The sequence below is a fragment of the Arachis stenosperma genome, chromosome 5 (genome assembly GCF_014773155.1).
Source record: "Arachis stenosperma cultivar V10309 chromosome 5, arast.V10309.gnm1.PFL2, whole genome shotgun sequence".
Classification (NCBI taxonomy): domain Eukaryota; kingdom Viridiplantae; phylum Streptophyta; class Magnoliopsida; order Fabales; family Fabaceae; genus Arachis; species Arachis stenosperma.
The window spans coordinates 60364733-60376883 of NC_080381.1; the positions used below are offsets into that span (position 1 = coordinate 60364733).

A 12151-nucleotide genomic window follows, 5' to 3' on the forward strand; every position below is an offset into this window, starting at 1 on the left:
TAACTTCATCAAACCTGATGGGATAGTCTCCTTGCCAATATCCATAGGAGGAGGATGAGGTAAGAGGTCGGTAATGGCGGAGTTCGTGGTCTTAAGAGACTCTACGGCCTACAACCTCATCCTGGGAATAAAAACTATAAATGAATTTGGAGCAGTGATTTCCACAAAGCTACTAATGATGAAGCTTGTTGCTGACGATGGGTCGGTGGGATCCATCAGGGGAGATTTGGAAACGGCGGTCCCTTGGTGGTGCCCCCACTGTAGGTATGGCCCAGCGTCCCGTCACGAGAGTTCCCGCTGCGAAGGTGCAGCCCTACGATCGATATGCTTGGGTGACTTCGGATGTGAAGGAAACCCCCACCCAACTACCCAAGTGACCATAAAGGAACTTACCGAGTTTCGATAGGCCGAGTATCTTTGCGGAGGGGGCAACGAGGAAGAGAACTATGAGGTTTTTGTCCCTGCCGCCCATGAACGGATCTTTCACAAACTTACATTCTCCCCGGATCACGGATTGGATCTGAGTGTATAAGGCGATGTTCACCCACTTGGGGGTTCGCCTTCCCTTCTCCCCCTTCCAAATGGCGTTGCTTAACCGGTGTTACGTAGCACCGTCTCAATTGCATCCAAACAGTTAGGCTTCTATCCGCTATTTCAAGATGGTTTGCGATTTTTTAGACTTGGCGGCTTCCGTCGAGGTATTCTTATTCCTCTTTACCTTGACTAACCCTTCCAAAGAGGGGAGGGCCAAGAAAGGCTTCATGTCCTACCGAGCTGCCCAAGGCCGAAGGATCTTTGGTTTGTTTGAAGATTCTTATCATGTCTTCAAGGACAAGTATTTCATGGTCCGCTCGCTCGAAGGTCGGCATCCCTTTTGGCTAACCTTTGAGGGGGAACGCCGCATCCCGACCTATTGGAGTTTCGGGGCGGGGGCGAACGCCTTGACCAAGGAGACGTATAAAGGATTGTCACCTGAGAATAGGAAGGTTGCCTGGTGCGCGAAATTGTGATCACTACACAACTTTGCACAACTAACCAGCAAGTGCACTGGGTCGTCCAAGTAATAAACCTTACGCGAGTAAGGGTCGATCCCACGGAGATTGTTGGTATGAAGCAAGCTATGGTCACCTTGTAAATCTTAGTCAGGCAGACTCAAATGGGTATAGTGGTATACGAATAAAGCATAAAGATAAAGATAGAGGTACTTATGTAATTCATTGGTAGGAACTTCAGATAAGCGTATGAAGATGCCTTCCCTTCCGTCTCTCTGCTTTCCTACTGTCTTCATCCAATCCTTCTTACTCCTTTCCATGGCAAGCTTATGTAGGGTTTCACCGTTGTCAGTGGCTACCTCCCATCCTCTCAGTGAAAATGTTCCTATGCTCTGTCACAGCATATGGCTAATCAGCTGTCGGTTCTCGGTCAGGCCGGAATAGAATCCAGTGATTCTTTTGCGTCTGTCACTAACGCCCCGCCTGCTAGGAGTTTGAAGCACGTCACAGTCATTCAATCATTGAATCCTACTCAGAATACCACAGACAAGGTTAGACCTTCCGGATTCTCTTGAATGCCGCCATCAGTTCTTGCCTATACCACGAAGACTCCGGTTAAAGAATCCAAGAGATAAACATTAGAGCCTCGTTTGCTTGTAGAACAAGAGTGGTTGTCAGTCACTTTGTTCATGAGTGAGAATGATGATGAGCGTCACATAATCATCACATTCATCATGTTCTTGGGTGCAAATGAATATCTTGGACAAAGAACAAGCGGAATTGAATAGAAGAACAATAGTAATTGCATTAATACTCGAGGTACAGCAGAGCTCCACACCTTAATCTATGGTGTGTAGAAACTCCACCGTTGAAAATACATAAGAACAAGGTCTAGGCATGGCCGTGAGGCCAGCCTCCCAATGATCTAAGAACTAGATGTCCAAAGATGATCAAAGGATCTAAAAATAATCCAAAGATGAAAATACAATAGTAAGAGGTCCTATTTATAAGAAACTAGTAGCCTAGGGTGTACAGAGATGAGTAAATGACATAAAAATCCACTTCCGGGCCCACTTGGTGTGTGCTTGGGCTGAGCAATGAAGCAATTTCGTGTAGAGACTCTTCTTGGAGTTAAACGCCAGCTTTTATGCCAGTTTGGGCGTTTAACTCCCATTTAGGTGCCAGTTCCGGCGTTTAACGCTGGAATTTCTGAGGGTGACTTTGAACGCCGGTTTGGGCCATCAAATCTTGGGCAAAGTATGGACTATCATATATTACTGGAAAGCCCAGGATGTCTACTTTCCAACGCCGTTGAGAGCGCGCCAATTGGGCTTCTGTAGCTCCAGAAAATCCACTTCGAGTGCAGGGAGGTCAGAATCCAACAGCATCTGCAGTCCTTTTCAGTCTCTGGATCAGATTTTTGCTCAGGTCCCTCAATTTCAGCCAGAAAATACCTGAAATCATAGAAAAATACACAAACTCATAGTAAAGTCCAGAAAAGTGAATTTTAACTAAAAACTAATAAAAATATACTAAGAACTTAACTAAAACTACTAAAAACATACTAAAAACAATGCCAAAAAGGGTACAAATTATCCGCTCATCATTGCCGACGTGTTGTTGGCTGTCTTCAGTAAAAATAACGTTAATCCCCACCTCCTTATGGGTGATCAAGAGATGGCTAGAAATTATATAGGTGTGTGGTCGTTTGGTCCTTTGTTCATGTTTGATACCCGTATCCCTATTTAGCTATTTTACCGACTAACGAGATCTTTCTTGTTGCAGTATCGATGGCTTGCGAGCAAGTTGGACTTGACGCCTTGTTAGATACATTCCTTACTGATGGCAGTGACAACGAACCTACCACCCCTGCCAACGAGGTACCTCCCCAAGATGCCGTCGAGGTTGAAGCATAATCCTAGCCTACTCAGGGGGAGGCGACAGGGACCAACGGCAGTTCGGGTCCCCGTCCAGAGGTGGAGGTGGAGGTTGAAAGGCCAGAGGTGGTTGTCCTTGACAACCCATGGAAAAGGAAACTGTCTTCTAGCCCTGAGGGGATTCTCACAATAATGAAGAACTTTGATGCCGGAAACTTCATTGATTCCCAATTGCTTTCCGGCACGGAGGACTTCTTCTATGGTGAGGATCTTTCCTCACAGGCTAGATGGATGTATCAGACTCTGCTCCGGGGAGCCGCTATAGCGAGAAAGGCGGAATCCGCCTTGGTAGGGGCGCGGTCGTTGGAGAGCAAGCTTGAATCCTCCGTCAAAGCTAACGGCAAGTACAAAGAGGAGGTTAAGTCGCTTCGAACACAGCTTGCTGATGCCGAGGAGAAGCTCAAGATCGCCGAGGAGAAGGTCAAGAACTCTGATGCAGTGGTGGCGCGGCTTACTGAGCGAGAGCTTACCTTCGAAGGTCAGCTTAACGCTGCTTAAGGTCGGGTGGCTGAGCTTGAGAAAGAACGTGATGAGGCCTTCTCATCGGTTAAGACAGCCCAGGCTGAAACTGTTGAGTTTAAAAAGAAGTATAAAGAGACCGTGAAGCACGGCAAGAATGCCATCTTGATGACTGAGGAGGCTCTCAAAGCTCAAGTGAAGCTGCTAGCTCCCGACTTTGATACCTCAGTGGTTAGCATTTTCAAGACTCTCAGAGATGGCAAGATTGTTGACATGCTGAAGAAGTAACTTGTATTTTTGTAGCTTTGTAAACGTTTTAGCGAATCTGTTTGCCGTTGGTCATTTGTATTTTGGCTTTTTGTAATATGTAGATCTTTGGGACAATTAACTTTAGTAAACTCAATTGTCGTTTCACCGGTGTATGAATTAATTGCTTCCTGTTTTGTTGGCAATCAACTCGTTTGTTGTTTTCTTACCGTTTTGTTGGCAATTATCTATTCGCTTATACTTGTTTTCCGTTTTGTTGGTAATTAGTGAAGCTAGGCTATGGCTCTTATCCTTCCGGTAGTCGTTTACCGTGTTTATCTGTTGCTTAGAGGTTCCCGTGGTGATCAGTCCTGGGATACCGTGTCGTTCGGGCGATAGTTACTTGGCAAAATGATTAGTTTAAGTATTAAATACCAAATCTAGAAATGACGAATTACTGATAAATAACTAATTGAAAACAACTAATGACATAATATCATCCTAAATTAATGACAAATAAAGGGAAAAGAATCCAATCATAAAGCAGTACAGGTCTTACGAAACCGGTTGAGCTGGTAGAACGCTTGCTCACCTAGCGTGCCTCGATTGCTAGGAATAGAATCTTCTTAAGTTGCTCATGCTCTAAGTTCTCGGAACTTCCTTTCCATCCAGCCGTTCCAGTTTGTAGGCCCCATTCCTGAGCACCTCTTTCACCCTATATGGGCCCTCCCAGTTCGCCGTTAGTTTTCCTTCCCCTGGCGCCGTGGGTCCAACGTCGTTGCGTCGTAGGACCAGGTCGCTCTGTTCAAATTCTCTCTTGAGTACTTTGGTATTGTAACGCATGGCAATTCTTTGTTTCAACGCTGTCTCCGACAAGGGCCATCTCCCTAACCTCATCCACCAAGTCTTTTTCTACGGCTTCCTCGACTCCTCCCACAAGTAGCCGTGGGCTCGGTTCACCAATCTCTACGGGTATTATTGTGTCTACCCCGTAGGTGAGCTGGAAGGGGGTTTCTCCGGTAGATGATTGCTGAGTCGTGCGATAGGACCAGAGGACCGAGGCCAACTCGTCTGCCCATTCTCCCTTCTTCTAGTCAAATCATTTTTTGAGGCCTTGTAAGATGACCTTATTCGCAGCCTCGACTTGGCCGTTAGTTTGGGGGGTGTTCGACTGACGAGAACTTTTGCTTTATGCCCAAGCCAGTTAGAAATTCTCCGAACTTCTTGTTAGCAAACTGAGTGCCGTTATCCAAGATGACGACCTCTGGGATCCCAAATCTGGTTATTACTTGCCTCCACATGAACTTTTTGCAATTAGTTGAGGATATACTGGCCAGTGGTTCGGCCTCCACCCACTTGGTATAGTAGTCGATAGCAACAATTAGGTACTTGACTTGTCCAGGTTCCACAGGGAAAGGCCCTAACAGATCAATTCCCCATTGTAAAAATGGCCAGGAGGCCATTAAGAACTCAGTTCGGCTGCTAGCTCTTTGTGAAAGTTGGCATTCTTCTTACATCTTCTACATCTTTTCACAAATTCTTTAAAACACATCTTAAATAAACAAATACTTTAAAATAAAACTAAATATAAACAATCCATTTAAACAATGATTTTCATCGATTCTTAAATTGTAAACATCAAATTTATTTTTAACAATTTGGATACATTTGATTTAAAAAGTATTTATAATAAAAAAAAACTAAAAAGTAATTAAATTTTAAACTAACAAAAATACATGATATATTTGTACTGACCTGGTCGCATTCCTATCTGCGCACTACTCTTAGAATTGACTTATGGGCTCTACTAGTACTTTTGACCGCAAAACAAAAATAAATAACGAATCCAACGAACATGTTGCTCAAACTGGTATATACCGTATATACTCTTTCAGTTTCTCTAATCGCACAGCATGATCATAATAAACTTGAATGTTGAAAAATGTATCTGGTAGAGAGCAAGGGAGGAGCCATACTGTGCATGCTTGTGTCGCTGTTGTTCTTGGGAACATGGCCAGGTGTCATGACACTTTTGGAAAGAAGAGGCCGACTTCCTCAACACACCTATCTTGATTACACCTTCACCAATCTCTTGGCTGCTGTTATCATTGCTTTCACTTTTGGTGAGATTGGACCCAGCAAACCCAATGAACCTAACTTCTTATCTCAGCTTTCTCAGGTTTGTGTATTTATTTTTTCAAGAATTATTTTTCTTTTTAAAGATTGTGCTTTTAATAATTCTTTTATTGGGAAAAAATTTCTTAATTCTTCGTTAAAATGCATTCTTTAGCATATCTTTAGTTATGCATATTTTTTCTTCTTCATAGGAGGGTATTGGTGAACTTTACAATACTCATCAGTACTAGCTAGGATATTAGCTTATCTTCAATTTGTTCAAATAGGGTTTCAGCCTTATCAAAGATGGTAGTCGGTGTCCGGAAAACCTACTTGGATTATATATAGGTTGGTTTTAAAAATAAGTAGAAAAATTAATTTAAAATTAATACACATTAATAAATTTTTTATTGTAAAATTATTTTTTAATTCTTATTTTTCTTAAAATTTAAAATTAAAAGTTAAGATAAGAAATCTTTTTAAAAGTTAGTTGATATAAATTTATTTTTTAGTTGAATTCGTTAGTTTTAATTTGTTAATGGGGTTATGGGATTTGAAAAACGGCATTGATCAGAACAGTGCATATCGTGAGTTTATCCATTTTATTAACATTTTTTTAAGGGAGAAATAATACGAAGAAACAAAGAAGAATTAATACTAAATTTGATTTTTAAATTTATACATAATTTTTATATTAGTTTATAAAAGTGTAATTCTTTTATATAATTTTTAAATTTTATAAATGTGAGTTATATTAATTCTGAAAATAATTTTTAATACATAAATATTAATAAAATACTGAGATGAAAGTTTAAATATCATCATTATTTGTTTTGAAAATTTTTTTTTCAATAAATGTTACTGTTCACGTCAGCAATACCTATGTATATCACTTACCAACATGAGCTACGTTTATATATATAATGTGAAAATTATATATAGACAACAAAAATTTTAAAAATTAAATTGAGACTTAACATATCATTTTAAAAATTAAATAGACTATTATCTCAAAAAAAAAGAATTAAATAATCTATTATCTCAAAATAAAAAAAAGAGAGAAATGAAAGAGAATAAGAGAAAAAAAAAAGTTGGTAAACTAATTTTTATAGATTAATCATCAATAGTATTATTTAGTTATATATTTATTTTGATTAGACCATCAATAATATTATATCACGACATATTGCAAGAATACAAATTTCCCGAATTCCGTGAATCTTTCTTAATAAAAGTCGGAGGAAAGTGACGCACAATAAGTAAAAGTTTGACCAGGTTGAGTATATGAATTATTAATAAATTCCTTTTTCCCTAATTTTCAATAGCTTATATATATATATATATATATATATATATATATATATATATATATATATATATATATTTTTTTTTTTTTTTTCTTGAACTCATCCATTCAATAAATCAGGAAAATGAACCTCTCTCTCTCTCTACACATACGGGATTTAGTTTAAAATTAGTCGAAGGAGAAGAGGACTGGATTTGTGCATGTGAAGCGTGAAGTGTGAAGTGTGAACTGGTTATGTGGTTCACCGAATCAAATTTAGAGTTTTCTTTTTTAAATTTAGATTTTAATTTGGATCTAGATCTAGATCTGAATTTAAATTTAAAATTGCTTAAATAGTCTGAATTAAAAACTTAAATTATAAAATTAATTTAATTTGATTTAAATTTAATTTCTTTTTCATAATTTAATTTGGATTTAGGTCCAATTTAAATAAACATCTTAATTAAATTTTTTTAAAAAAATAATTTAATTAATAAATAATTATATTAAAAATAGCTTATAAATAATTTAATCAATAAATGATTATATTAAAAAGTTATAATTTAATTTTAAAAATTATACTAGATATTAATATTGTTATTTTTCATAAATTAAAAATTAAAAAAAATTATTTTTAAAACTTTCTAAACATATTCTTAGTTTAAAATCTAAAATTTGAATTTGTTTTGCACACCCCTAGGCATACCGTGTATAGGGGGTGTACCAATACCAAACGAGATGAAAACCTCCGAAGACGTTTTATAGTTTACGGCACATAATAGCGGCTACAATCATGGTCAACTATTCGTATTATATAAATCACTATGGTTATAAACTCCTTTTCATTTCTATTCATAGTTGATAGTTCTTCATGTTTTATAAATGCATTTTGTATATTTTCTGTCGGTTTTTCAAGTACTGCAAGCTAATTTATTTTCTCTGTTACTAGATAAAACGTGAGATTGAATGAGTGGACTTAAAATATAAGAAAAGATTAATAAAATGAAAAATCTATATATTAACAAGAGAAGTTGGTTCATTTGGATTTGATTGACTATTATTACACATTGCCATATGAGTTGGGTCCCATTCTTGACTTTTTCCTATTGACTATACGTCTATGAAAATATCGTCGCAAGCGTTTATTTTATTTAATCACAACTGAGATAAATATTTCCCATGTAAACCGAAATATTCAAAATTATTATGATGGATTTATTTGATAATTTATTGAGCTTCATACTCAATGTTTTTGATAACTTATTATAATGGCAGTCGAAATTGACTGCTATAATATTGTTTTCTTGTTTACTCCAATCATTTGGACGAAACTCATAATGAAACATTTACCTCTGAATTGTAATGCTTTCACCTAGTACTAGTCCAATGATAAGAAAATGGATTAACTGAAAATTTTCTAATATTATCTCAAACTGGTTTTCATGAAAGGATAACTGGCCTTCTGTTCTGTTTGCCATGGCCGGCGGGGTGGTCCTTAGCGTCGGAAACCTATCAACGCAGTACGCTTGGGCTTTCGTCGGTCTATCAGTTGTAGAAGTAATCACATCAAGCCTAACTGTTGTTATAGGTAACACACAGATGCAGTTTCCAATTATTTATTATAGTTTATTTTAGAATGCACTGATAACATTGTTACAAATCTAAATGTATTATGTATGTTTAATATTATCTTTAGTGGAATTACTCGTACTTGAGTTTAACCAACCTTTTATTTAAAACATGTTCGTGTTATAGGGACAACTTTGAATTACTTCTTGGATGACAAGATCAACAGAGCAGAGATTCTTTTTCCAGGAGTTGGTTGCTTCCTGATTGCAGTTTGTTTAGGTTCCGCAGTACATTCATCAAATACTGCTGATAATAAGACCAAGCTAGACAGTTTTTCAAGTCATTACAAAGATGCACCTCTGTATGTGTGTTCGTGTTTGTTGATAACTTACTGATATTCTTAAACTTCTATCTAATTATCCAATTCTTCCAATAATAATAATAATAATAATAATAATAATAATAAATAAAACGGTCTTTAAATTAGCTTTTTGAATATTTTAATTTCAATATACTTTGTGCACACAAAAAAATTAGTCATCGAATCAGTTATTATGTATTTATCACAAAAAATATATATATTGTTTAAATCATGTTTAATTTATGTTTTGTATTTTAATATGTAATTTACAATGATGATGAATTTGATAATTGATTTCTCTGCATACATGTTTCTTGGTTTCAGAGTAACGTATTGCTGATATTATCAACATTTTATTTTTCAGGGGCCATAGTTTACCCACCGTGAAAGAAACAAGAGGTAACTATAGGATTTATTTTTTTCCCCTAGTGATTTAGACTTTTAATCGGATAAAATGATTTTTCATTCATTATACATATAGTAGATTTGAAGGACTCAGAGAATGGAACTATTCCTGCCAACAAAGCGAAGGCAGGAACTGCAGCTTTTCTTATTGAACTCGAGGAAAGAAGATCCATTAAGGTGAGAACTTGTTTTTCATTTTCTTTTCTACTTGTTTTTTTTCTCTTTCCAAATATATCCTCTTACTATAGGCAAGTTCGAAAGGAAAAGGGTTGTGTTAAATCATTGAATTATGCAATTCAATTTTCAGAGATCTTCTCCGTTATATTGTAGCATCCGTTAAAGTGGCGGGAAAGAAAGTGAACTCTTAACTAACTCCTCACGAGAGTTCTAATACAAGAACAATAACGTTTGGCAATTAAAAAATAATCCTAAAAATCTAAAATTATTTTATTTAGTATTTAACTATGGAAAAGTCTAGGGGCTAGCAGTTTTATTGAATTTTGGCCAGCATGTAACCAGCAGAGAAAGGTGAGCCATTGGATGAAATTTTACACCAATCTCACACCATCAAATCATCATTATTTCTTTAGTATTACCGAAGCGAGCATATGTGAGACGCTGAAAACAGGTAGATTCTTCATATTTGTATTATTCCTTGCACATGTTTGCAGGTGTTTGGAAAGAGCACTTTTGTTGGGTTAGCAATAACTTTCTTTGCCGGTGTTTGCTTCTCGCTGTTCTCGCCGGCATTCAACTTGGCGACAAATGACCAGTGGCATACCTTAAAGAAAGGGGTTCCCCATTTGACAGTTTACACCGCATTCTTTTACTTCTCTGCATCTTGTTTTGTTCTGGCCATAATTCTAAATCTTACCTTCCTTTACCACCCTGTCCTAAACTTACCAAAGTCGTCGCTTAAGGCATATTTGAGAGACTGGGATGGAAGAGCTTGGGCACTTTTAGCTGGCTTGCTTTGTGGATTTGGAAATGGACTTCAGTTTATGGGAGGTCAAGCTGCAGGGTATGCTGCTGCAGATGCTGTTCAGGTAAATTTCTTATACCTTTTTATACTCAAGTAAAAACTTGCCAACAAAATTTTTTAGATTTTAGATAAAAACTTTATTGTTATATATTATTATTAAAGTTTAGAGTCTAGAGTTTAGTATTTAAAATTTAGTATTTTTTTTCGTCAAGTGTGGGTTAAAAATGATAAATTTTATTGGTGATGTAAAATTCTTTAAATAAAAAAAAACTAAATATTAGTGTTTTTTTAATGTAGCCTATTAAAATTATTAGATGGTAAATCTAAGATTTAGTTAAAAAAAGATATAACAAATAAATAATTAAATTAAACATCTTATCATCATGAATAAGTATTATTAAAGCATATATATATATATATATATATATATATGTTAGTTAATTTAAATAAAAAATTTATTAAATAAAAGTTGAATTATATTTCAAATATAAATAGAATAAGAATTATTTAGTACAAAAGTTTTAAATAATTAATATATGCGTTAAAAATAAGTCATTAATTATTATGGTATCGGTGTTAAAATTATAAATAATTTTTCAAAAAATAATTATATTAAATAATAACTGATTTATAATTAATATACAAGAATAAAATTTGAAAAGGAAATACCTCAATTTAATATTAATCTAAATTTTACATTAAAATATATGAAACAGTGTGTATTCTTATTTTACATTTATTTGTCGAATTTTTGAAAAAGAGTTAAGTGTTTAATTATTATTTAAGATTTTATTTGCATTGCCATATCATATTTGAACTCTAGTAATTTTATGCCCCACAATTATTTTTCAATGGGATAAAAATATAACATTAAATGTCTCAAGTTATTAGTGGAACATTTTAGATAAACCTAATACATCATACAAGATAATTGTGACCAAAATAGTAGAGACAACACAATTACACAACTTAATGAAGTAACCAATTAACATACGTATTTGTATCGGTATCTTATCAGTTATACACTTATAAATCATTTTAACTGAAGATGCATTATTATATGTTGATGATACAGGCACTTCCACTTGTTAGTACCTTTTGGGGTGTAGTTTTGTTCGGAGAGTATCGAAAATCATCAAGAAGAACATATGCATTGCTTTGCAGCATGTTACTTATGTTTATTGTAGCTGTTGGTGTACTAATGGCATCATCTGGCCATCGAAAATGACAATCCAACTAAGGAGAAAGATGTTTATAATAATGATTGAAACATTGAAACGATTGTTTGGTGGTTATTAAATATAGCGTCAAGGTTAAAGATGTAAATTACAGTCTCACAGGATCGTTGTTTTATACTTAATTTTCAAATTTCAATTATATAGTAAAAGACTATCAAGTGCAAAAGGAGAAGTATAAGTTAAATTGTGTTCATGAGAGATATATATACGGCTTTTTTTTAAATAAATAAAAAAATTATATTTACTACTTTATACCAAGATACAAATATTTACTATTTTATGTAGTATTTTCTAATTTTTTATGTACTCAATTTCGCTGCCAATGCCTGCAAAATAGAAAAAGAAGATTTAAGGTTACAATTTTACAGATAATGCTAGCAAAATTAGTCCAACAAAAAATAAATTATTAATATTTTTTATTTTTAAATTAATAACAATTAGCTTTAAGATATAAATGCTAATAAAAAAATATTTTCTATTCGAATTTAAATAAATTATCAAAAAAAAACAAGAATAAAAATTCAAATCTTTTGCTTTAATTGAAATTTTAAAATAAATTGCG

The 12151-nt window shown here is 34.9% G+C and overlaps 1 protein-coding gene across 2 annotated transcripts; it reads left to right on the forward strand.

Moving 5' to 3' along the window:
* The first annotated feature begins 5495 nt into the window (after window positions 1–5495).
* Window positions 5496–11677, forward strand: LOC130978985 (ureide permease 1-like). 2 transcript variants are annotated; one of them, XM_057902320.1, is made up of 7 exons: window positions 5496–5813; window positions 8484–8622; window positions 8790–8964; window positions 9329–9363; window positions 9446–9546; window positions 10041–10415; window positions 11427–11677. In XM_057902320.1, exons 1-7 carry the CDS (start codon window positions 5577–5579, stop codon window positions 11577–11579), a joined length of 1215 nt encoding a protein of 404 aa, XP_057758303.1. In that variant the 5' UTR covers window positions 5496–5576; the 3' UTR covers window positions 11580–11677. The 2 variants fall into 2 exon arrangements, with proteins under 2 accessions (XP_057758303.1, XP_057758304.1); XM_057902321.1 differs by having other exon boundaries at window positions 9449–9546.
* The last annotated feature ends 474 nt before the right edge of the window (window positions 11678–12151 follow it).